At 47.4% G+C, this 20,430-nt stretch overlaps 1 protein-coding gene across 5 annotated transcripts in view; it reads left to right on the top strand.

Annotated features, from left to right (window-relative positions):
* Positions 1-20,430, top strand: part of ehbp1 (EH domain binding protein 1) — a 569,586-nt gene that overhangs the window by 216,656 nt on the left and 332,500 nt on the right. For all 5 annotated transcript variants that reach the window (XM_072507229.1, XM_072507216.1, XM_072507208.1 and 2 more), the window contains one exon: positions 18,820-19,081. In XM_072507229.1, coding sequence (XP_072363330.1) covers positions 18,820-19,081 — 262 coding nt within the window. The remainder of the gene's footprint in view (positions 1-18,819; positions 19,082-20,430) is intronic.

The raw sequence follows: 20,430 nt of genomic DNA, 5'->3' as shown, positions 1-20,430 counted from the left end.
ACAGCTGCAACATGACCTCATGGCTCCGAAACTCAATCCCTCTACCAAGAAAAGCTAACACACCGTACGCCTTCTTAACAACCCTCTCAACCTGAGTGGCAACTTTCAGGGATCTAAGTACATGGACACCGAGATCTCTCTGCTCATCCACACTGCCAAGAATCTTACCATTAGCCCAGTACTCTGTCTTCCCGTTATTACTTCCAAAATGAATCACCTCACACTTTTCTGCATTAAACTCAATTTGCCACCTCTCAGCCCAGCGCTGCAGCTTATCTATGTCCTTCTGTAACTTGTAACATCCTTCCGCACTGTCCACAACTCCACCGATTTTAGTGTCATCTGCAAATTTACTCACCCATCCTTCAACGCCCTCCTCCAGGTCATTTATAAAAATGACAAACAGCAGTGGCCCCAAAACAGATCCTTGTGGTACACCACTAGTAACTGAACTCCAGTCTGCACACATCCCATCAACCACCACCCTTTGTCTTCTTCCAGCTAGCCACTTTCTGATCCAAACTGCTAAATCTCCCTGAATCCCATGCTTCCGTATTTTCTGCAGTAGCCTACCGTGGGGAACCTTATCAAACGCTTTACTGAAATCCATATGCACCACATCAACTGCTTTACCCACATCCACCTGTTTGGTCACCTTCTCAAAGAACTCAATAAGGTTAGTGAGGCACGACCTACCCTTCACGAAACCGTGTTGACTATGTCTAATCAAATTATTCCTTTCCAGATGATTATACACCCTATCTCTTATAAACCTTTCCAAGATTTTGCCCACAACAGAAGTAAGTCTCACTGGTCTATAGTTACCGGGGTTGTCTCTACTCCCCTTCTTGAACAAGGGGACAACATTTGCTATCCTCCAGTCTTCTGGCACTATTCCTGTTGACAAAGATGACTTAAAGATCAAAGCCAAAGGCTCAGCAATCTCCTCCCTAGCTTCCCAAAGAATCCTAGGATAAATCCCATCCGGCCCAGGGGACTTATCTATTTTCACACTTTCCAGAATTGTTAACACCTCCTCCTTATGAACCTCAAGCCCTTCTAGTCTAGTAGCCTGAATCTCCGTAATCTCCTCGACAACATTGTCTTTTTCCTGTGTGAATACTGACAAAAAATATTCATTGAGCACCTCTCCTATCTTCTCGGACTCCAAGCACAACTTCCCACTACTGTCCTTGACCGGCCCTACTCTTACCCTAGTCATTCTTTTATTCCTGACATATCTATAGAAAGCTTTAGGGTTATCCTTGATCCTACCTGCCAAAGACTTTTCATGTCCCCTCCTGGCTCTTCTTAGCTCTCTCTTTAGGTCCTTCCTAGCTAACTTGTAACTCTCGAACGCCCTTACTGAACCTTCATGTCTCACCTTTACATAAGCCTCCTTCTTCCTCTTGACAAGTGTTTTGACTGCCTTAGTAAACCACGGTTCCCTTGCTCGACCACTTCCTCCCTGCCTGACAGGCACATTCTTATCAAGGACACGCAGTAGCTGTTCCTTGAACAAGCTCCACATTTCCATTGTGCCCATCCCCTGCAGTTTTCCTCTCCATCCGATGCATCCTAAGTCTTGCCTTATCGCATCATAATTGCCTTTCCCCCAGATATAACTCTTGCCCTGCGGTATATACCTATCCCTGTCCATCACTAAAGTAAACATAATCGAATTGTGGTCACTATCACCAAAGCGCTCACCTACCACCAAATCTAACACCTGTCCTGGTTCATTACCCAGTACCAAATCCAATACAGCCTCGCCTCTCGTTGGCCTATCTACATACTGTGTCAGGAAACCCTCCTGCACACATTGGACAAAAACGGACCCATCTAAAGTACTCGAACTATAGTGTTTCCAGTCAATATTTGGAAAGTTAAAGTCCCCCATAACAACTACCCTGTTGCTTTCGCTCCTATCCAGAATCATCCTTGTAATCCTTTCCTCTACATCTCTGGAACTTTTCGGAGGCCTATAGAAAACCCCTAACAGGGTGACCTCTCCTTTCCTGTTTCTAACCTCAGCCCATACTACCTCAATTGACGAGTCCTCATCAAACATCCTTTCTGCCACCGTAATACTGTCCTTGACTAACAATGCCACGCCTCTCCCTCTTTTACCACCTTCCCTGAGCTTACTGAAATATCTAAACCCCGACACCTGCAACAACCATTCCTGTCTCTGCTCTATCCATGTCTCCGAAATGGCCACAACATCGAAGTCCCAGGTACCAACCCATGCCGCAAGCTCGCCCACCTTATTCCGGATGCTCCTGGCATTGAAGAAGACACACTTTAAACCACCTTCCTGCCTGCCGGTACACTCCTGCAACTTTAAAGCCTTACTCGTGACCTCACTACTCTCAACCTCCTGTATACTGGAGCTACAATTCAGGTTCCCAAGCCCCTGCTGAACTAGTTTAAACCCTGCTGAAGAGCATTAGCAAATTTCCCCCCCAGGATATTGATACCCCTCTGGTCCAGGTGTAGACCATCCCGTTTGTAGAGGTCCCACCGACCCCAGAATGAGCCCCAGTTATCCAGAAATCTGAAACCCTCCCTCTTGCACCATCCCTGTAGCCATGCGCTCAACTCCTCTCTTTCCCTATTCCTCATCTCGCTATCACGTGGCACAGGTAACAACCCAGAGGTAATAACTCTGTCCTAGATCTAAGTTTCCTCCCTAGCTCCCTGAATTCCTGCCTTACATCCCTATCCCTTTTCCTACCTATGTCGTTGGTACCTATGTGGACCACGATTTGGGGCTGCTCCCCCTCCCCCTTAAGGATCCCGAAAACACGATCCAAGACATCACGCACCCTGGCACCTGGGAGGCAACACACCAACCGCGAGTCTCTCTCGTTCCCACAGAATCTCCTATCTATCCCCCTAACTATGAAGTCTCCAATGACTAATGCTCTACTCCTCTCCCCCCTTCCCTTCTGAGCAACAGGGACAGACTCTGTGCCAGAGACCTGCACCCCATGGCTTACCCCTGATAAGTCCCCCCCCCCCCCCCCCCCCCCCAACAGTATCCAAAGTGGTATACTTGTTACTAAGGGGAACGACCACAGGGAATCCCTGTACTGACTGCTTCCTCCCAGCCCCTCTCACCGTCACCCATCTATCTTTATTCTTCGGAGTAACTACATCCCTGAAGCTTCTATCTATGACCAGCATCCAGCAGAGGGCAGTAGAGCGGAGCTGCTGATTGGTGTTGCAAGGGAAATTTGCATACCTCCGTCGTGGTCACCCTAACTTGAAGGTGTACCTGAGCTAAAGCACCTAGCTGTTCGAGTGAAGACAAGGATGGTAAGGGAACCGAGCAAGGAATGGACGAGGGTGGAGGAATCCTCTTGCGCAGGAATGGGGGACGCTAGCGATTAGGGACTTCTACATGGTGGACAGACTTGCAACCTTGGACGAGCTGACGGAGAGACTGGAGCCACCAAACGGACAGGACCTCCGCCATTTACAAATTAAACTTTTTCCACAATGAGCTGCCGAGGTACCCTCGGGCTGGAGGAACTGCTAGACGCGGGAAGTATGGAGAAAGGAACTGTGGGGACATATATACGGATGACTTTTAGAAAGGGCGTGAACACCACCAGATGGTGCAAGATAGAAATGGGAAGACGAACTGGGGACGGAAGTAGGGTGGGGACTCTGGAGCAAAGCACTGAGTAGAGCCAACTCCACCTCCTCCTGTGCAATTCTCAGCCTCATGTTCTGGGTGGGCCTGCCCCAGACTTGTTGGGTTCTGGACTGCCTTCTTCGCGGCAATGTCCAAGGCTGTGGGGGTGGAGGTGGAGCCGTGCCCGAGAGTAGCAGTCCTTGGGGTTTCGGGCCAGTCATATCTTCATATGGGGAAGAAGACTGACGCCCTGGTATTTGCTTCCTTGATTGTCCGCCGGAGAATCCTGCTCGGCTGGTGATCAGCAGCACCACCCTCGGCTGCAGACTTTCTGGCAGACCTGTCGGAATTTCTTCATCTGGAGAAGATCAAACACGCTATCTGAGGGTCGGACGACGGCTTCCACAAAGCTTGGGGGCTATTCAGCAGCCTGTTCCAAGATCTGTTCGAAGCCAGTAACGGATAGGAAGGGAGGGGACGGGCGGCCAATACGAGCCAACAGGACCATACAAAGCAGACCGGAAAGGTAGACTGTAACATCTACGGCGGAAGAAAGAGCCTAAGACGAAGCCTGAATAACAGAAAATGGGGGGGGAGGGGGGGTGGGGGAGGAAGAGGGAGTGCTGAAGAAAGAAAAACATGTAAACTGTAAATAATAATTGTCTCAATCACCTGTGTAGTGTGCAAATGTAAAATTCAATACAAATACTGAACAGAAAAAAGGATGGTAGATTTCCTTTTTGTGAAGGACAGTAGTGAACCTAATGGACTTTTACAACATAGCTGTAATTGTCACCATTAAAGAGACCAGCTTTATATTCTAGTTTTATTAATTGATCGTAAATTCCACCAGGAATGCATGCCCCCAGAGCATTAGCCTGGACTTCTGGATTCCTATTCCAGTCCTCAGCGCTATGAGGAAGCAGTGCTAACCACTATGCCACCCTTGGCTCATCATCCTTTACTGGTGTAGTAATGCAAACTAGTGTTGTCTGTTGCAAAAGAAGAGATCTAAAATACATACTGAAAGCAATCACTTAATTTCAACCTCAGCAATGCACAGAATGATTGAAGGATAAAGTGATGAATGGAAAAGGCATTCTTTAGTTCCAGCCACACACACATTCCCTATACCAGTAACCATTCCTTTCTGCAAATTGCACTGGCAAAGGTCTTCTCAGCCTCTGCCTAACCACTGGAGCAGGGTGTAAACTGTATTCCAGTTCCATATTTCCCCATTATATATGTGTTTTATCAACTACATTGAACAAAGTTTTTGAAAATTCCACTGCTTTCCACTGGTTTCTTCACATGTTGTACGAGGAAGTGTCATGGGCTCCTGTCATGTGATCGAGTGTCACATGATCAAACCTTCCGGAATGGGACGAATCAGAGCTGGCAACCCTACTAGCATCACATAACTTAAAAAAGGTTCTTTATACCACCTTCACAATAGCATACTTGGAAATGGTCTTGTGTCTCTTGCAAAAGCATGTAATAAAAAAGTGGGCAAACTGTTAATTAGTGACCTATAGTGATCTAGCATTTAAAAGCATTCAACGTTCATTGGCCTGGCAATTAATGAGTATCACAGTCTGTTCAGGGCAACATGAGCTTACAGTCCTTGTAACCTTTCCCACCATCATTTTCAAACATTTGTATGTGTAAATAGCCTTCCATTCTGCAAGTATTTGCCTCAGACTTGCAAGTTGCTTCTAGTTGACGGAGCTCTATGTTGATCAGTGTGAGAAACACAAGGCTCAACATTCTGATATTTTGGCAAGATGATCAGATGTCAAGGCAAAATGCAAAGTTCAAACAACATTGCATTTATCTGGTGTCTTTAATCTAGAAACATGCATCTCAAGCCAACACACTGAAGTGTAACCAGATAAAACTCAACACTAGGCCAAAGGAGGATGTATCAGGAGGGGACCAAAGGTACAAGCTGTGCATAATTTCAAACATTACTACAACGGGTAGGGCTTAGAGTGCTACTACTGTGGCTCAGCTGGTAGCACTCCCGTCTTTGAATCAGAAGGTTATGGGTTCAAGTCTCACTCCAGTCATGAGCACACCCTCAGGTGACTAAAAGATCCCATGACACTATTTCAAAGATGAGAAGGGGTATTCTGGCCAGTATTTACCCCTTAATCCGCTTCACAAAAAAACAGATTAGTTGGCAGTTATTAATTACATCACTGTTTGTGGAACTTTACTGTGCACAAATTGCTGCATTTCCCCCATTGCGACAGTGACAACATTTCACAAATAATTAATTTGATGTTAAAGCACTCTGAGATATTCTGAGGTTGTGAATGGCGCTACATAAAGGCAGATCCTTTTAACTCTGCTTTCAGGAAGAATCTGCCTTCTATTGCTTTAAACGTTTCTATTGAAAGTCTCTATTGAAAAGCCTGTAAAGAAAAAAAGCCATTTAAAAGCACTGTGCAGCTAGTCACTCTGTTTAACGTCACCCTGTTACTCAGCTGACTACTATAATCTATTTTATTTACTGCTACTGTAAAGCCACTTTCCATAACGAAACCTATTTGGTAATTTACTTGGGTGCAAAAGTGGTGCAAGCTTAAGTTATGCTCTTTATTGATTTGGGGTATTTTCTGGGAATCCAAAGCCAATAAATGGGCCTATTGTTCATGCAGGACATGCTACCACAGATTACTTTGCATACAACGTCATGCTTTGACTCGGGGAGTCCCATTGCTTGTTGGCAACTGCTGACTTTTGTTAGGTGCACAAAAGGCATTTTGTAAGACCTTGAATCAAAACTACTCAGTGCTCCCGCACCCTGCAACCCTCCCGCACCATGGCACCCCTCCCGCAGCCCGGTGGCATAAAGCAATAAGCTTTAATTGATATTTAGGACCACTGATTTACAATTTTGTTGCAATATGTGCCTGAAAGCATTCACTTTTACAATACTCTTTACTGAACATCATAATATTGCTGTCTAACAGTTTCCCAGATAACATACAAACTTTGTAACCTGAAATAGAATCAAAAGCAGAAACATTTGACATCACTGGTCCATTGGAAATCCGTCTTTATTCGTGATCTAAAACCCTTCTGCAGGAGAAGTTAATAGAATATTTGCTGACTGCTCATCATTAACCCTGCAATCACCTTGTGTGTCTGTCATAGAAAGTGTTGTGTATATGGTGGGCACTTCTCTCCGCTGAGCCTTTATCCTGGATCCCAATTTTTGAATACTTACCATGGCAACTCTTATATTGCTGAATGCCCTTGATAATGAAATTTGCTTGTGGTGAGTCACAAGTGACATTGTCTGTGATTAACCGTGGAGTACATTCCCTCCTCATCCTTCTTGAACTTTCTGCTTGCAATAGACCATGAGCTGCACTTCCAACCCCATACCTGTGTAACATTACTCACCTCAGCTCACCTGCTGCTGAAATCCTCATCTATGCTTTGTTGACTTGATTATTTCAGTACTCTCCTGACGAGCCTCCCAGCTTCGAGCTTCCATGCTTTTGAGCTCATCTCAAAATGTTGCTGCCCATTTCCTAATGCACACCAGGACCTGTGTTGGCTGATCTACACAGGCTGCCTATCTTCTGCCCCTTGAATTTCACTTACCCTTATACTGAAAACCCTCCATGTCCTTGTTCTTCCCATTGCTTAAGTGTCTACAACCCTCTAAGTACTATTTTCCCTACAACTTTAGCTTCAGATTTTCTCCATTCCGTTGGCACCCCACCTTCACCTGTCTGTTTCCAAAGTCTGGAATTCCCCCCTGAAATCTCTCACCCTCTCTGTTTTTTAACACCCCCCCCCCTCCCCCCTTTTTGACCCAGCTCCTCTTCTCTGCCCTAATTTATCCGACTTTGGCTTGGTGCCAATTTTCATCAGATTTACTCTATGAAGCATCTTGAGTTTTTATATATTTGTTCATGAGATGTGGACGTTGCTGGCTAGGTCAGAATTTATTGCCCATTCCACATTCCCTTGAGAAGGTGGTGGTGAGCTGCCGCCTTGAACCGCTGCAGTCCACGGTGTAGGTACATCCACAGTGCTGTTAGGGAGGAAGGTCCAGTATTCTGACCCAGCGACAGTGAAGGAACGGAGATAAAGTTTCCAGTCCGTAGTGTGCAATGTGGAAGTGGCGATATTCCCGTGCGCCAGGGAATGTTTTCGTACATCAAAGGTGCTATGTAGATGCAACTTGTACGGTCGGTCTCCTCATTTAAGAAAGGATATCAATGCATTGGAAGGTTTACTAGACTAATACAAGGAATGGTCGGGTTGTCTTATGATTAAATGTTGGACGGGCTTGGCTTGTGTCCACTTGTGTCTGTTGAAGAGTAAGAGTGGGCAGCACGGTAGCATAGTGGAAAGCACAGTTGCTTCACAGCTCCAGGGTCCCAGGTTCGATTCCCGGCTGGGTCACTGTCTGTGCGGAGTCTGCACGTTCTCCCCGTGTGTGCGTGGGTTTCCTCCGGGTGCTCCGGTTTCCTCCCACAGTCCAAAGACGTGCGGTTTAGGTGGATTGGCCATGCTAAATTGCCCTTAGTGTCCAAAAAGATTAAGTGGGGGTTACTGGGTTACGGGGATAGGGTAGATATGTGGGCTTGAGTAGGGTGCTCTTTGTAATGGCCGGCGCAGACTCGATGGGCCGAATGGCCTGCTTCGTCACTGTAAATTCTATGATACCTGATTGAAACATACAAGATCCTGAGAGGCATTGACAGGCTGGAAGAATCTAGAAAGAGGGGTCACTGCTTAAAAATACGAGCTGCCCATTTAAGACACCGATGAGGAGAGATTTTCTCAGAGGGTTGAGTGTATCTGGAACTCTCTTCCTCAAAAGGCAATGGAAGCAGAATCTTTGAATGTTATTAAAGTAGGGATGAATACATTCTTCAAGGGGGGTGAAAGGTCACCAGGATAGGTGGGAATGTGAGGTTGAAGTTGCCTGAGATCAACCGTGATCTTATTGAATGGCGGAGCAGTTTCAAGGGACTGAGTGACCACCTCCTCCTAATTTGTGTTTGTAGGCATATGGTGCAATTTCAGTCAACTTGCCACCAGATGGAGCTCTGGTAAGCATTTCCTCATTCATCAAAGCCCATTATTTTCTGTTTTTTTACCATCTTTAATTTAGCCAAATTTCTTCAAACTCTATTTTTGGAGAAGCCAGATAGTACCTGTGGCTGATGTCACAGCTTACCTATATTCACCTGCCCTGCTTCTCTTTCAGTTTATCAATGGACTGTTGAACCTAGCGCTTGGTTTTATCTGCCCGATGCCATGAATATTGTCATTTCACGCCGCTCTCATTTCTCGCCCTCCAGCATTCATGTCCTCAATAGTTGTGGTCAGATATTGGGAATCACATCCCTGCTTCTTGTCAGTAACCAGACTCCTGCTGACTCATCCAACACCCTGATTTCCTAATACAAACTACAATCCATGCACACTTCAACTCTCTTATTTCTTCTTACTCGTTACTGAACTTTGAAGCATCAAATGATTACAGCAGATGGAGGCCATTCAGCCTGTTGTGTCTATGCTGGCCCTTTGAAAGAGTAATTCACTTAGTGGCACTCCACTGCCCTTTTTCCATAGTGCTGCAATTTTTTCTTTATCAGTGTGGTGAATGTATAGTGCTAATAATTCACCAGTGCATTTGTATCATGTTCTGCCGTTGTGTAATGTTGTTAACTCTGTGGGCTCCACCTATGGGCCATTGTGTGGCTTCACCCACAGGGGGATATGTTGGGGCATGTACAGGCTCTGCCCATGGCTCCTCTCCTTTAGAGGAAGTATAAAGAGCAGCTGGCCTGCAGGCAGTTCCCAGTATTGTACCAGTCACAGGCAGGCACTGTTCTAAGCTGATTAAAACCACAGTTTACTTCTCCTCACGTCTTTGAGTGAATTGATGGTCGCATCAATCAGGTAATCATCCAATTCCCCTTTGAAAGCTTCAGTTGATCCTGTGCCCACCACACCCTCAGGCAGCACATTGCAGATCCCAACCACTCGCGTCATGCTAAGTTTTCCTCGTGTCCCCCATTGCCTCATTTACCAATTAGTTTAAATCTGTGCCTCCTGGTTCTTGATCCTTCCACCGATTGCAACAGCTTCTCCTTATCTAATCTTCCCAGACCCCTAATGCTTTTGAATACCTGTATCAAATTTCCTCTCAACCTTCTCTTCTTCATCTCTTGTGCATCCTCTCTAATGTGTTCTCGTCCTTCCTAAAGTGTGGTGTTCCGAACTGGATACAGTACTCCAGTTGAGGTCACGCTTGTATTTTAACTTCCAAACCCGCAACTGTTGCCAAGAACAAGGGCAGCTGGCGGTTGGGAACATCGTCGCCTCCGCGTTGCACACTACTGACTTGGAACTGTATCACCGTTCCTTCACCGTAGCTGAGTCAGAATATTAAATCTTCCTTCCTAACAGCACTGCGGATGTACCTACAGCGGTTCAAGAAGGTGGCTCACACCACCTTCTCAGGGAAACTTAGGAACGGGCAATAAATTCTGAGGTAGCCAACAACGCCCACATCTCATGAACAAATAGATAAAACTCAAATCCTTTACAAGCAGTAAAAGTAGTTATAGTATGCAAGTATTGTAGTGTACAAATATAGGAGGACTTCGCCGCACGATTCGGCAGCTCCCGCTATTATGGACTTTCGGGCTCATTGGAGGAGCCCCAATGGAATTTTTTCGAAGACAACCCGTGGGGAGGGGAAGAGAGAGGTCCCCCTCCAACTTTTATGGACAGGACCAGAAGTGCAACGGCCAAAAAGCGGCATTGGAGCAGCGGGAGAAGCGAGGGAAAAAATCAAAATGGCGGCGGCCGGGGACAAAGCAGAGTGCGGGCCGGAGCTGCAGGAGTTCATCAAGCGCTGCTTCAAGGAGCTGCGCAAGGAGATGCTGCCGCCTATGCTGGCGGTAATTGAAGGACTAGGGATAACCCAGAAGGCCCACGAGGTAAAGATCCAGGAGGTACAGAAAAGAGTCAGTGAGAATGAGGACGAGCTCTTGGGCCTGGCGGTGAGAGTGGAGCAGCACGAGGCGCTACACAAGAGGTGGGCGGGAAGACTCGAAGACCTGGAGAACAGGTCGAGGAGAAAGAATCTGCGGATCCTGGGTCTCCCAGAAGGAGTAGAGGGGGCCGATGCCGGGGCATATGGGAGCACGATGCTCGAGGCGATGATGGGCGCGGAGGCCCCTTCGAGGTCGCTGGAGCTGGACGGGGCACACCGGGTGCTGGCGATAAACCCCAAGGCAAATGAGCCGCCAAGGGCGATGGTGGTGAGATTTCACCGGTTCACGATCAGAGAGAGGGTCCTGAAATGGGCCAAGAAGGAGCGGAGCAGTAAGTGGGACAATGCAGAGATCCGAATATACCCGGACTGGAGCACGGAGGTTGCAAAGCGGAGAGCGGGTTTCAACCGGGCCAAAGCGGTGCTGCACCGGAAAGGAGGGAAATTCGGAATGCTGCAGCCAGCGCGACTGTGGGTCACATATAAGGACCAACACTATTACTTTGAAACGCCTGAAGAGGCGTGGACCTTCACACAAACCGAAAAGTTGGACTCTAACTGAGGGTTTGTGAGGGTGGGGGGGTGTTTGAGGTTTGATGTGTGATGGTTGTTGTATATAGAGGGTCAATCACGCGCAGGAAATGTTACATGGGCTGGGGGAGAGAGACAAGGAGTCTCGACAGGAGCTGCGCCAGAGGGGGCGGGGCAGGCTCTGGAAAGCGCGGGGTTTTTTCCCGCACGCGGGGAGAAAGGCGTAAAGGGGAACGAAGGGACATGTATTGATTGGGAGACTCCCACACGGGGAGGTCAAAGGGATGGCGGGGGAAGCCGGGGTCACCAGGTGTCAGCTGACTTACGGGAGTGATATGGGGGAGCAAAAAAGCTAGACAGGGGTCTAGCGGGGGGGAGGGGAGGGGGGGCGGTAAAAGGGTTGCTGCTGCACTGGCCAAAAGGGAATGGGACACAGAAGAGGTGGTCGGGACGGGGGTCCCCCGGCTGGGGGACTGGAGGGTGAGGGAGACGCGGACATGGGACTGGCCCAGAAAAGGAGATGGCTAGTCGGGTGGGGAGGGGGTTGAGGGTGAGGGTGAGAGCCCCTCCAATCCGGCTGATAACGTGGAACGTGAGGGGCCTGAATGGGCCGGTGAAGAGGGCTCGAGTGTTCGCGCACTTAAAGGGACTGAAGGCAGACATGGTTATGCTCCAAGAGACTCACCTGAAGGTAGCGGAACAGGTCAGGTTAAGAAAGGGATGGGTAGGACAGGTATTTCACTTGGGACTGGACGTGAATAATAGAGGGGTGGCAATATTGGTGGGAAAGCATGTGTCATTTGAGGCCAAGACTATCATAGAATTTACAGTGCAGAAGGACTATCGTAGTGCATAATGGAGGGAGATATGTGATGGTGAGTGGTAGGTTGCAAGGGACGTGGGTGGTGTTGGTAAATGTATACGCCCCGAACTGGGATGATGCTGGATTCATGAAGCGCATGTTGGGGCGCATTCCGGACCTGGAGGTAGGAGGCCTGATAATGGGGGGGGATCTTCAATACAGTGTTGGACCCAGCACTGGACCGCTCCAGATCAAGGACTGGAAAGAGGCCGGCGGCGGCCAAGGTGCTCAGGGGGTTTATGGATCAGATGGGGGGAGTGGACCCATGGAGGTTTGCAAGACCGCAGGCCAGGGAATTTTTTTTCTTCTCCCATGTGCACAAAGCCTACTCCCGGATAGATTTTTTTGTTCTGGACAGGGCACTCATCCCGAGGGTGGAGGGGACGGAGTATTCGGCCATTTCGGATCACGCCCAGCACTGGGTGGAACTGGGGCTGGGAGAGGAGAGGGACCAACGCCCGATGTGGCGGCTGGATGTGGGACTGCTGGCAGATGAGGTGGTGTTTGGGAATGTGAGGGGGTGTATAGAAAGGTACTTGGAGGCCAACGACAACGGGGAGGTGCGGGTGGGGGTGGTATGGAAGGCGTTGAAGGCGGTGATCAGGGGAGAGCTAATCTCCATCAGGGCTCATAGGGAGAAGACAGAGGGCATGGAAAGGGAGAGGTTAGTGGGAGAGATTTTGAGAGTGGACAGGAGATACGCAGAGGCCCCGGAGGAGAGATTACTTGGGGAAAGACGACGGCTCCAGACGGAGTTTGACCTGTTGACCACAGGGAAGGCGGAGGCACAGTGGCGGAAAGCGCAGGGGGCGACCTACTAGTATGGGGAAAAGGCTAGTCGGATGCTGGCACACCAGCTCCGTAAGAGGACGGCAGCAAGGGAAATAGGGGGAGTCAAAGATGGAAGGGGAGCCACGGTTCGGAGTGCGACGAAAATAAACGAGATATTCAAGGCCTTTTATGAAGAGCTGTACAGATCCCAGCCCCCAGCGGGGGAAGAGGGGATGAGACGATTCCTAGACCAACTGAGTTTCCCGAGGGTGGAGGAGCAAGAGGTGGCTGGTTTGGGGGCACCAATTGGGTTGGAGGAGCTGAGCAAAGGTTTGGGGAGCATGCAGGCGGGGAAGGCCCCGGGACCGGACGGGTTCCCGGTGGAGTTCTACAGGAAGTACGTAGACCTGTTGGCCCCGCTACTAGTGAGGACCTTTAATGAGGCAAGAGAGGAGGGGACCCTGCCCCGACAATGTCGGAAGCGACAATTTATTTGATCTTAAAGCGGGACAAGGACCCACTGCAATGTGGATCGTACAGGCCGATCTCGCTCCTCAATGTGGATGCTAAGTTGTTGGCGAAAGTGCTGGCCACGAGGATCGAGGACTGTGACCCGGGGGTGATCCACGAGGACCAGACGGGATTCGTAAAGGGCAGGCAATTAAACACTAATGTGCGGCGGCTCTTAAACGTGATAATGATGCCATCGGAGGAGGGAGAGGCGGAGATAGTGGCAGCTATGGACGCAGAGAAGGCCTTTGACCGAGTAGTGTGGGAGTACCTCTGGGAGGTGCTGCGTAGGTTTGGGTTCGGGGGAGGGTTTATCAATTGGGTTAAGCTCCTTTACAGCGCCCCGGTGGCGAGTGTAGTGACGAACCGGCGGAGGTCGGAGTACTTTCGGCTGTACCGAGGAACGAGGCAGGGATGCTCCCTGTCCCCCCTGTTGTTTGCATTGGCGATCGAACCCTTGGCCATGTCATTGAGGGAGTCTAATAAATGGAGGGGGGTGGTCCGAAGAGGAGAGGAGCATCGGGTGTCGCTATATGCGGATGACCTGTTGGTGTACGTGGCGGATCCAGTGGAGGGGATGGTGGAGGTCATGCAGACTCTAAGGGAGTTTGGGGAGTTTTCGGGCTATGAGCTCAAATGTAGGGAAGAGTGAGCTCTTTGTATTACAGGCAGGGGGCCAAGAAAGAGGGATAGGAGGCCTACCGCTGAGGAGGGCGGAGGGGAGCTTTCGGTATCTGGGGATCCAGATAGCCAGGAGTTGGGGGGGCCCCTACATAAACTGAATCTGACGAGGTTGGTGGAGCAAATGGAGGAGGACTTCAAAAGATGGGACATGTTACCGCTCTCGCTGGCGGGTAGAGTGCAGGCGGTCAAAATGGTGGTCCTTCCGAGGTTTCTGTTTGTGTTCCAGTGCCTTCCCATCGTGATCACCAAGGCCTTTTTCAAGAGAGTAGGTAGGAGTATAATGGGGTTTGTGTGGGCGAATAGGACCCCGAGGGTAAGGAGAGGGTTCCTGGAACGAAGTAGGGACCGAGGAGGGTTGGCGCTGCCAAACCTAGAGAGCTACTAACTGGGTAGCAAATGTGGCGATGATCCACAAGTGGGTGATGGAGGGAGAGGGGGCGGCATGGAAGAGGATGGAGATGGCGTCCTGTAAAGGAACGAGCCTGGGGGCGTTGGTGACGGCACCGCTGCTGCTCTCGCCGACAAGGTACACCACGAGTCCGGTGGTGGCGGCAACGCTAAGGATCCAGGGGGTTTCCAGAGCTGACATCGGGCGGGGATTAGAAGAATGGGGGAGCTGTTCATTGACGGGACGTTTGCAAGCCTAGGGGCACTGGAGGAGAAGTTTGAGATACCCCCGGGAAATGCTTTTAGATATATGCAGGTGAGGGCGTTTGTGAGGCGACAGGTGAGGGAATTCCCGTTGCTCCCGGTACAAGAAATTTAAGACAGGGTGATCTCGGGTGTATGGGTCGGGGAGGGCAAGGTGTCGGCAATATACCAGGAGATGAAAGAAGAGGGGGAAGCGCTGGTAGAGGAGCTGAAGGGTAAATGGGAGGAGGAGCTGGGGGAGGAGATTGAGGAAGGTCTGTGGGCTGATGCCCTAGGTAGGGTTAATTCCTCCTCCTCGTGTGCCAGGCTCAGCCTGATACAATTTAAGGTGGTCCACAGAGCGCATTTGACGGGGGCGAGGTTGAGTAGGTTCTTTGGGGTAGAGGACAGATGTGGAAGGTGCTCAGGGAGCCTGGCGAACCATGTCCATATGTTTTGGTCATGCCCGGCACTGGAGGGGTTCTGGAGAGGAGTGGCGGGAGCAATATCTCAGGTGGTGAAAGTCCGGGTCAAGCCAAGCTGGGGGCTAGCAATATTTGGAGTAGTAGACAAGCCGGGAGTGCAGGAGGCGAAAGAGGCCGGCATTCTGGCCTTTGCGTCCCTAGTAGCCCGGCGACGGATCTTGCTAATGTGGAAGGAGGCGAAGCCCCCTAGCGTGGAGGCCTGGATAAACGACATGGCTGGGTTCATAAAACTGGAGAGGATTAAGTTCGCCTTGAGAGGGTCTGCACAGGGGTTCTACAGGCGGTGGCAACCGCTCCTAGACTATCTCGAGGAGCGTTAGAGGAAGGTCGGTCAGCAGCAGCAGCAACCCAGAGGGGGGAGGAATGGGGGATTGCCTGGGGGGGTGGATGAGCAAGAGATAACATGAAGGGTTGGGGAAACTGGCACGTGCGGGAGAGAGCCAGTGTACAAAGCTATGTAAACATACCATTTTACCATGTATATATCTTGCTCAGTGCGATTTCTTGTTATGTTATTTTGTTACGGGGGGGGGGGGGGGGGGGGGGGCGGGATTATTGTTTGTAAGGGAGAAAATTGTGTTTAAAAAACGTTAATAAATATTTTTTTTTTTTAAAAGTATACAAATATAATATACAAATATGTAGTTTTAACTCTCAAGATATAGACCAAGAACTTTGATTTCATCTCAATAATCATAAACAGCCACTTAATTTTCTTTATTTAAGGCACCATGAAAAGTAAACCTGGTCTGCTAAAATTGGATCATTTATCCAGTCTTGTAGAAGATAAAATAACACCATTGACTGTATGTAGGCTGCACCATAACAGATTTGTTATAAATATACTAGAAATCTTATGTATATCCTGCAAGTGCCATAATTGCATCTCGTAATATCTTCAGTGTCTTGGGAATGTCCCTTTAAGAAATGTTTGTCTTCTCAAATGGCTGCGGTGTTGTCATTGTGTGGGTGGAGCTGGGCTGTGGTTCTGGCTTTTACTTTTGTTTTTGAGCTGGGAGCTGTTTGTGGCTCTGAGTTTTACTTTTGCTTTAGACAGTTGGAAGCTGCATTCAGACAAAGAAGGTTTATTTTGGTCTCTCTCTCTCTGTATGTTAAAAGGTGTCCAGATCACTTGATAATTTAAAAGTGATATCTGTTTTCTGTAAAGAATTCAAACCTACTGTGTTGTTAAAAGGGTTTGTCTGGTATTGGATGTTATCAAGTTGAAACAGCAGAAAGGGAAGTTATTAAGGGTTATATAAATATAGAGTGCTAAAGACAGCACTGTAGCATAGTGGTTAGCACAGTTGCTTCACAGCTCCAGGATCCCAGGTTCGATTTCCGGCTGGGTCACTGTCTGTACGGAGTCTGCACGTTCTCCCCGTATCTATGTGGGTTTCCTCCGGGTGCTCCGGTTTCCTCCCACAGTCCAAAGATGTGCGGGTTAGGTGGATAGGCCCTGCTAAAAAATGTTAAGTGGGGGTTACGGGGCTAGGGTAGATACGTGGGGTTCAGTAGGGTGCTCTTTGTAAGTGCCGGTGCAGACTCGATGGGCCGAATGGCCTCCTTCTGCACTGTAAATTCTATGATTCTATGACTGTGGGGAATTTATGTTTGTAGTTGATAAAAAATGCTTACTGTGTGTGTTTATAAAATGTTAATTGAATTCGTAGAATAAACATTTTTGATTTAAAGTGCTTCAGGCCTCTGTTGAATAACACCCGAAAGGCCCTTATGCTCCTCATAACCAAAATCTATAAACAGTGATAGGTCAGGTGAACTCCATGATATACTTCGGGGTTCTCTAAACGCTGGCCCATAACAATAGCTTGTGGATTTTACTCTTATTGTGATATAAACATATATACGTTGTCTCACTGTGAACAAAACTTAAACTTTGCGATAAACGTGAATTGAAAACTAATATAACTGATGCGGTGTTGGTGGTTCATTCAGCTGCAGCATGTTACACATAGATCGTTTCATTTATGTAGCTGTGGTATGAGTGTACAACATTTAATAAACATAAGAAATAGGAGCAGGAGGAAACCATGTGGCCTCTCTAGCCTGCTCTGCCATTGAATGTGATCATAGTTGATCTTCTACCTCATCTCCAGTCTTCGCTTACTCCCCAAATCCCTTGATTCCCGAGAGATCAGAAATCTGCCTATGCCAGCTTTAAATATATTCAACGATGGAACATCCACAACCCTCAAGGGCAAGGAACTGCGAAGATTCACAACCCGCTGAGTGAAGAAATTTATCCTCGTGAATCCGAAATTATCTGCCCCTTATTCTGAGGCTATGCCCTGTGTATTCTTTCGCTGCAGTGCGTAAAGAAAACTCTGCTTGCTTTAGTGTTCATTTTAAATATTTATTTTTTTATTTGAAAGCAATGCTGTGAGAGATTGTTCGTCTTGCAGAAAATCCCAATTGGGTCCTGGAAAAATTGAACCAATCAATAAATAAATTGCCTATGAGGATATTGCTCACAGGTTTTGAAATTGGGCGTGTGCATCACTACCTCAGACTCTCTCCCTTTTACAACGAATGGGCAGCATGTAGCACAGTGGTTAGCACTGTGGCTTCACAGCTCCAGGGTCCCTGGTTCAATTCCCGGCATAGGTCACTGTCTGTGAAGCGTCTGCACGTTCTCGTGGCGCAGTGGTTAACACTGGGACTGCGGCGCTGAGGACCCGGGTTCGAATCCCGGCCCTGGGTCACTGTCTGTGTGAAGTTTGCACATTCTACCCATGTCTGCATGGGTTTCATCCCCACAACCCAAAGATGTGCAGGTTAGGTGGATTGACCACACTAAATTGCCCCTTAATTGGAAAAAGTAATTGGGTACTCTAAATTTATTTTTAAAAAGAGTCTTCACGTTCTCCCTGTGTCTACGTGGGTTTCCTCCGGGTGCTCCGGTTTCCTCCCATAGTCCAAAGATGTGCAGGTAAGGTAGATTGGCCATGCTAAATTGCCCATAATGTCCAAAAAGGCTAGGAGGGGTTACGGGGATAGGGTGGAAGTGTGGGCTCAAGTGGGGTGGTCTTTCCAAGGGTTGGTGCAGACTCAATGTGCCAAATGGCCTCTTTATGCATTGTAAATTCTATGTTCTATAGCCTCCAACCCAATCAGTAAGCCATAGGTGGTCCCCAAAGTGTTCTAATTTTTAAAATATGTTTTAGAGTACCCAATTATTTTTTTTCCCAATTAAGTGGCAATTTAGCGTGGCCAATCCACCTACCCTGCACATCTTTGGGTTGTGGGGGTGAAACCCACCAAGCACGGGGAGAATGTGCAACCTCCACACGGACAGTGACCCAGGGCTGGGATTCGAACCCAGAGCGTCTCATCGACTCCCACTGCCCCACCTTTATCCCATAGCACTGCAGTTGTTTGTCTTTAGGGATTGATGCAATTCCTTTTTGAAAGCCAGTATTGAACCTGTCTCCTCCACACTTCCAGGCAGTTCATTCCAGATCCTAACTACTCGCTGTGTAAAAGTTTTCCTCCTGTCATGTTGATAGTTAAAAAAAATTGTTTGAAAGTAATTTTGTTTAAATTCTGTGACCATTTCATGAGTTGTGGGAATTTGTCGTGCTGTTACATTTTTCATTTTAACTGTCTCGCTTCAAACTTAAATCTCCCATAACTTCATTTCCAGATAGAAACATTGGAACAACATCAGCCACAAAACCAGAAGAGTCCTTCTATGATAACGACCCTAATAATCCTTTTAATGAACCGTATGAGAATTTGTTCAATCCATTTGATGTAAGCGACCCTCAAGTTGACAAGATTGTTCAACATAGAACAGAAGAGACAGAACCACCAAAACCAACAAAGAGACATAATGTCAAACCCGTGGACATGAGCAAGTACCTCTACGCTGAAACAACCAAAACAGAGGAGGAGGAATTAGATGAGTATGTTATTGAAACACTCCAACATTAAATTTGAATTGTCTTTGTATACCTAATAGCAGACAGGATCGCATCTTAAAAAATTACGGGTGACATCCTATGGATACACTTAAACATTCAATGATGCCGAAAAAGATCATTACCTGTTTGTTCACCTATGTAAGCTGAGTTTAATAGGTATTAAAAATCATATAGTCAGAGCATCCAATTTCATGCACCTTAGTTTAGTCAATTAAGTTTCCAGTACGTTTCTTCTATAAAATGCATCAAAGGAGACGGTTGCATGAATAAATACTGCAGTTTAGACCATAAAAGATATCCATTTATTTATTTCCATTTTACCCCATGTTTGAACTCCTCATAGTTTTCTTCAGCTTAGTTGGGAATAGGCAAGCTGCAGATTTCATTAACGTCAGTGCTAATTTGGCTCAGTCATTGGAAATACTTTTTCCGAACGATACTTTTGTAATGTGAAACATTGCATTTAGTATGTCAACAGATAATTAATTAAACTCTTCAAGAGTGTGTTAAGCAACTTTGAGAAATAAATTGGGCATGATGGGGATTAGGATGTTAGGCTTGGAACCATTGTGTGTCTAATTTAGATACCAGCATTAACGGTCTTTAAAAATTATCCATTCTTCCTGAGCACAGTTTTTGGACTTGAGTGAATGCTGAAACTTGAGATGAAGGAAATAGTCCTGCCCCGTAGGACTACATCTCCTGGTGTCCAAGATGGTTAAAGGCAGCCCCCCTAACCATTCCATTTTTAAATTGAAAAAGAAGTGGATTAAGTTTGTAAGGAAGAATGTGGGCAGGATTATTTGAGCATCAATGACACCATTTGACTTTTTCACCTTCCACATTACTATTCATTGTTTGTTTTTAGAAAATTATAATTGATTTATTTTGCTCATTTCGCTATATATTTCACTGAGGTAGGTGTGAAACCTTTGCTTATAGTTTAAGATATTACCAGTATTAAAAATATTAGGAAGAAAGAAAGAGGAAATCCGGAGGCTATGATTAGATCACATAAACCTGTAGATTATAGAAGGAAGCTCTGAGATGCGAATTTGGAAGATTTTGGGTCCTTGGGAAGATTAAGGCTTGAATGTTTGTACAGACGGAAGCCTAAATCCAGAAGTAATGCCCCCAAGCCCAATCTCTGTCATTTTCACAGGGGGTGAGTTATAAATTGTAAATCCATGGTTCCCAGAGGCAGCTGCTCATATAAATCAGCAGCTGCCTCTGCTTGTGATTTTCATGAGACGGTGTCCAGAACCTGAAGTGTGCAGATTACACCTGCTAGGAGCAGGTCTGAGCCTAGTGGAGTTTTTTTGGTTAGTCAG

The sequence above is a fragment of the Scyliorhinus torazame genome, chromosome 1 (genome assembly GCF_047496885.1).
Source record: "Scyliorhinus torazame isolate Kashiwa2021f chromosome 1, sScyTor2.1, whole genome shotgun sequence".
NCBI classification, from domain to species: Eukaryota; Metazoa; Chordata; class Chondrichthyes; order Carcharhiniformes; family Scyliorhinidae; genus Scyliorhinus; species Scyliorhinus torazame.
The sequence above is the reverse complement of the archived record's forward strand: the minus strand, read 5'-3'. Positions and strand labels throughout refer to the sequence as shown.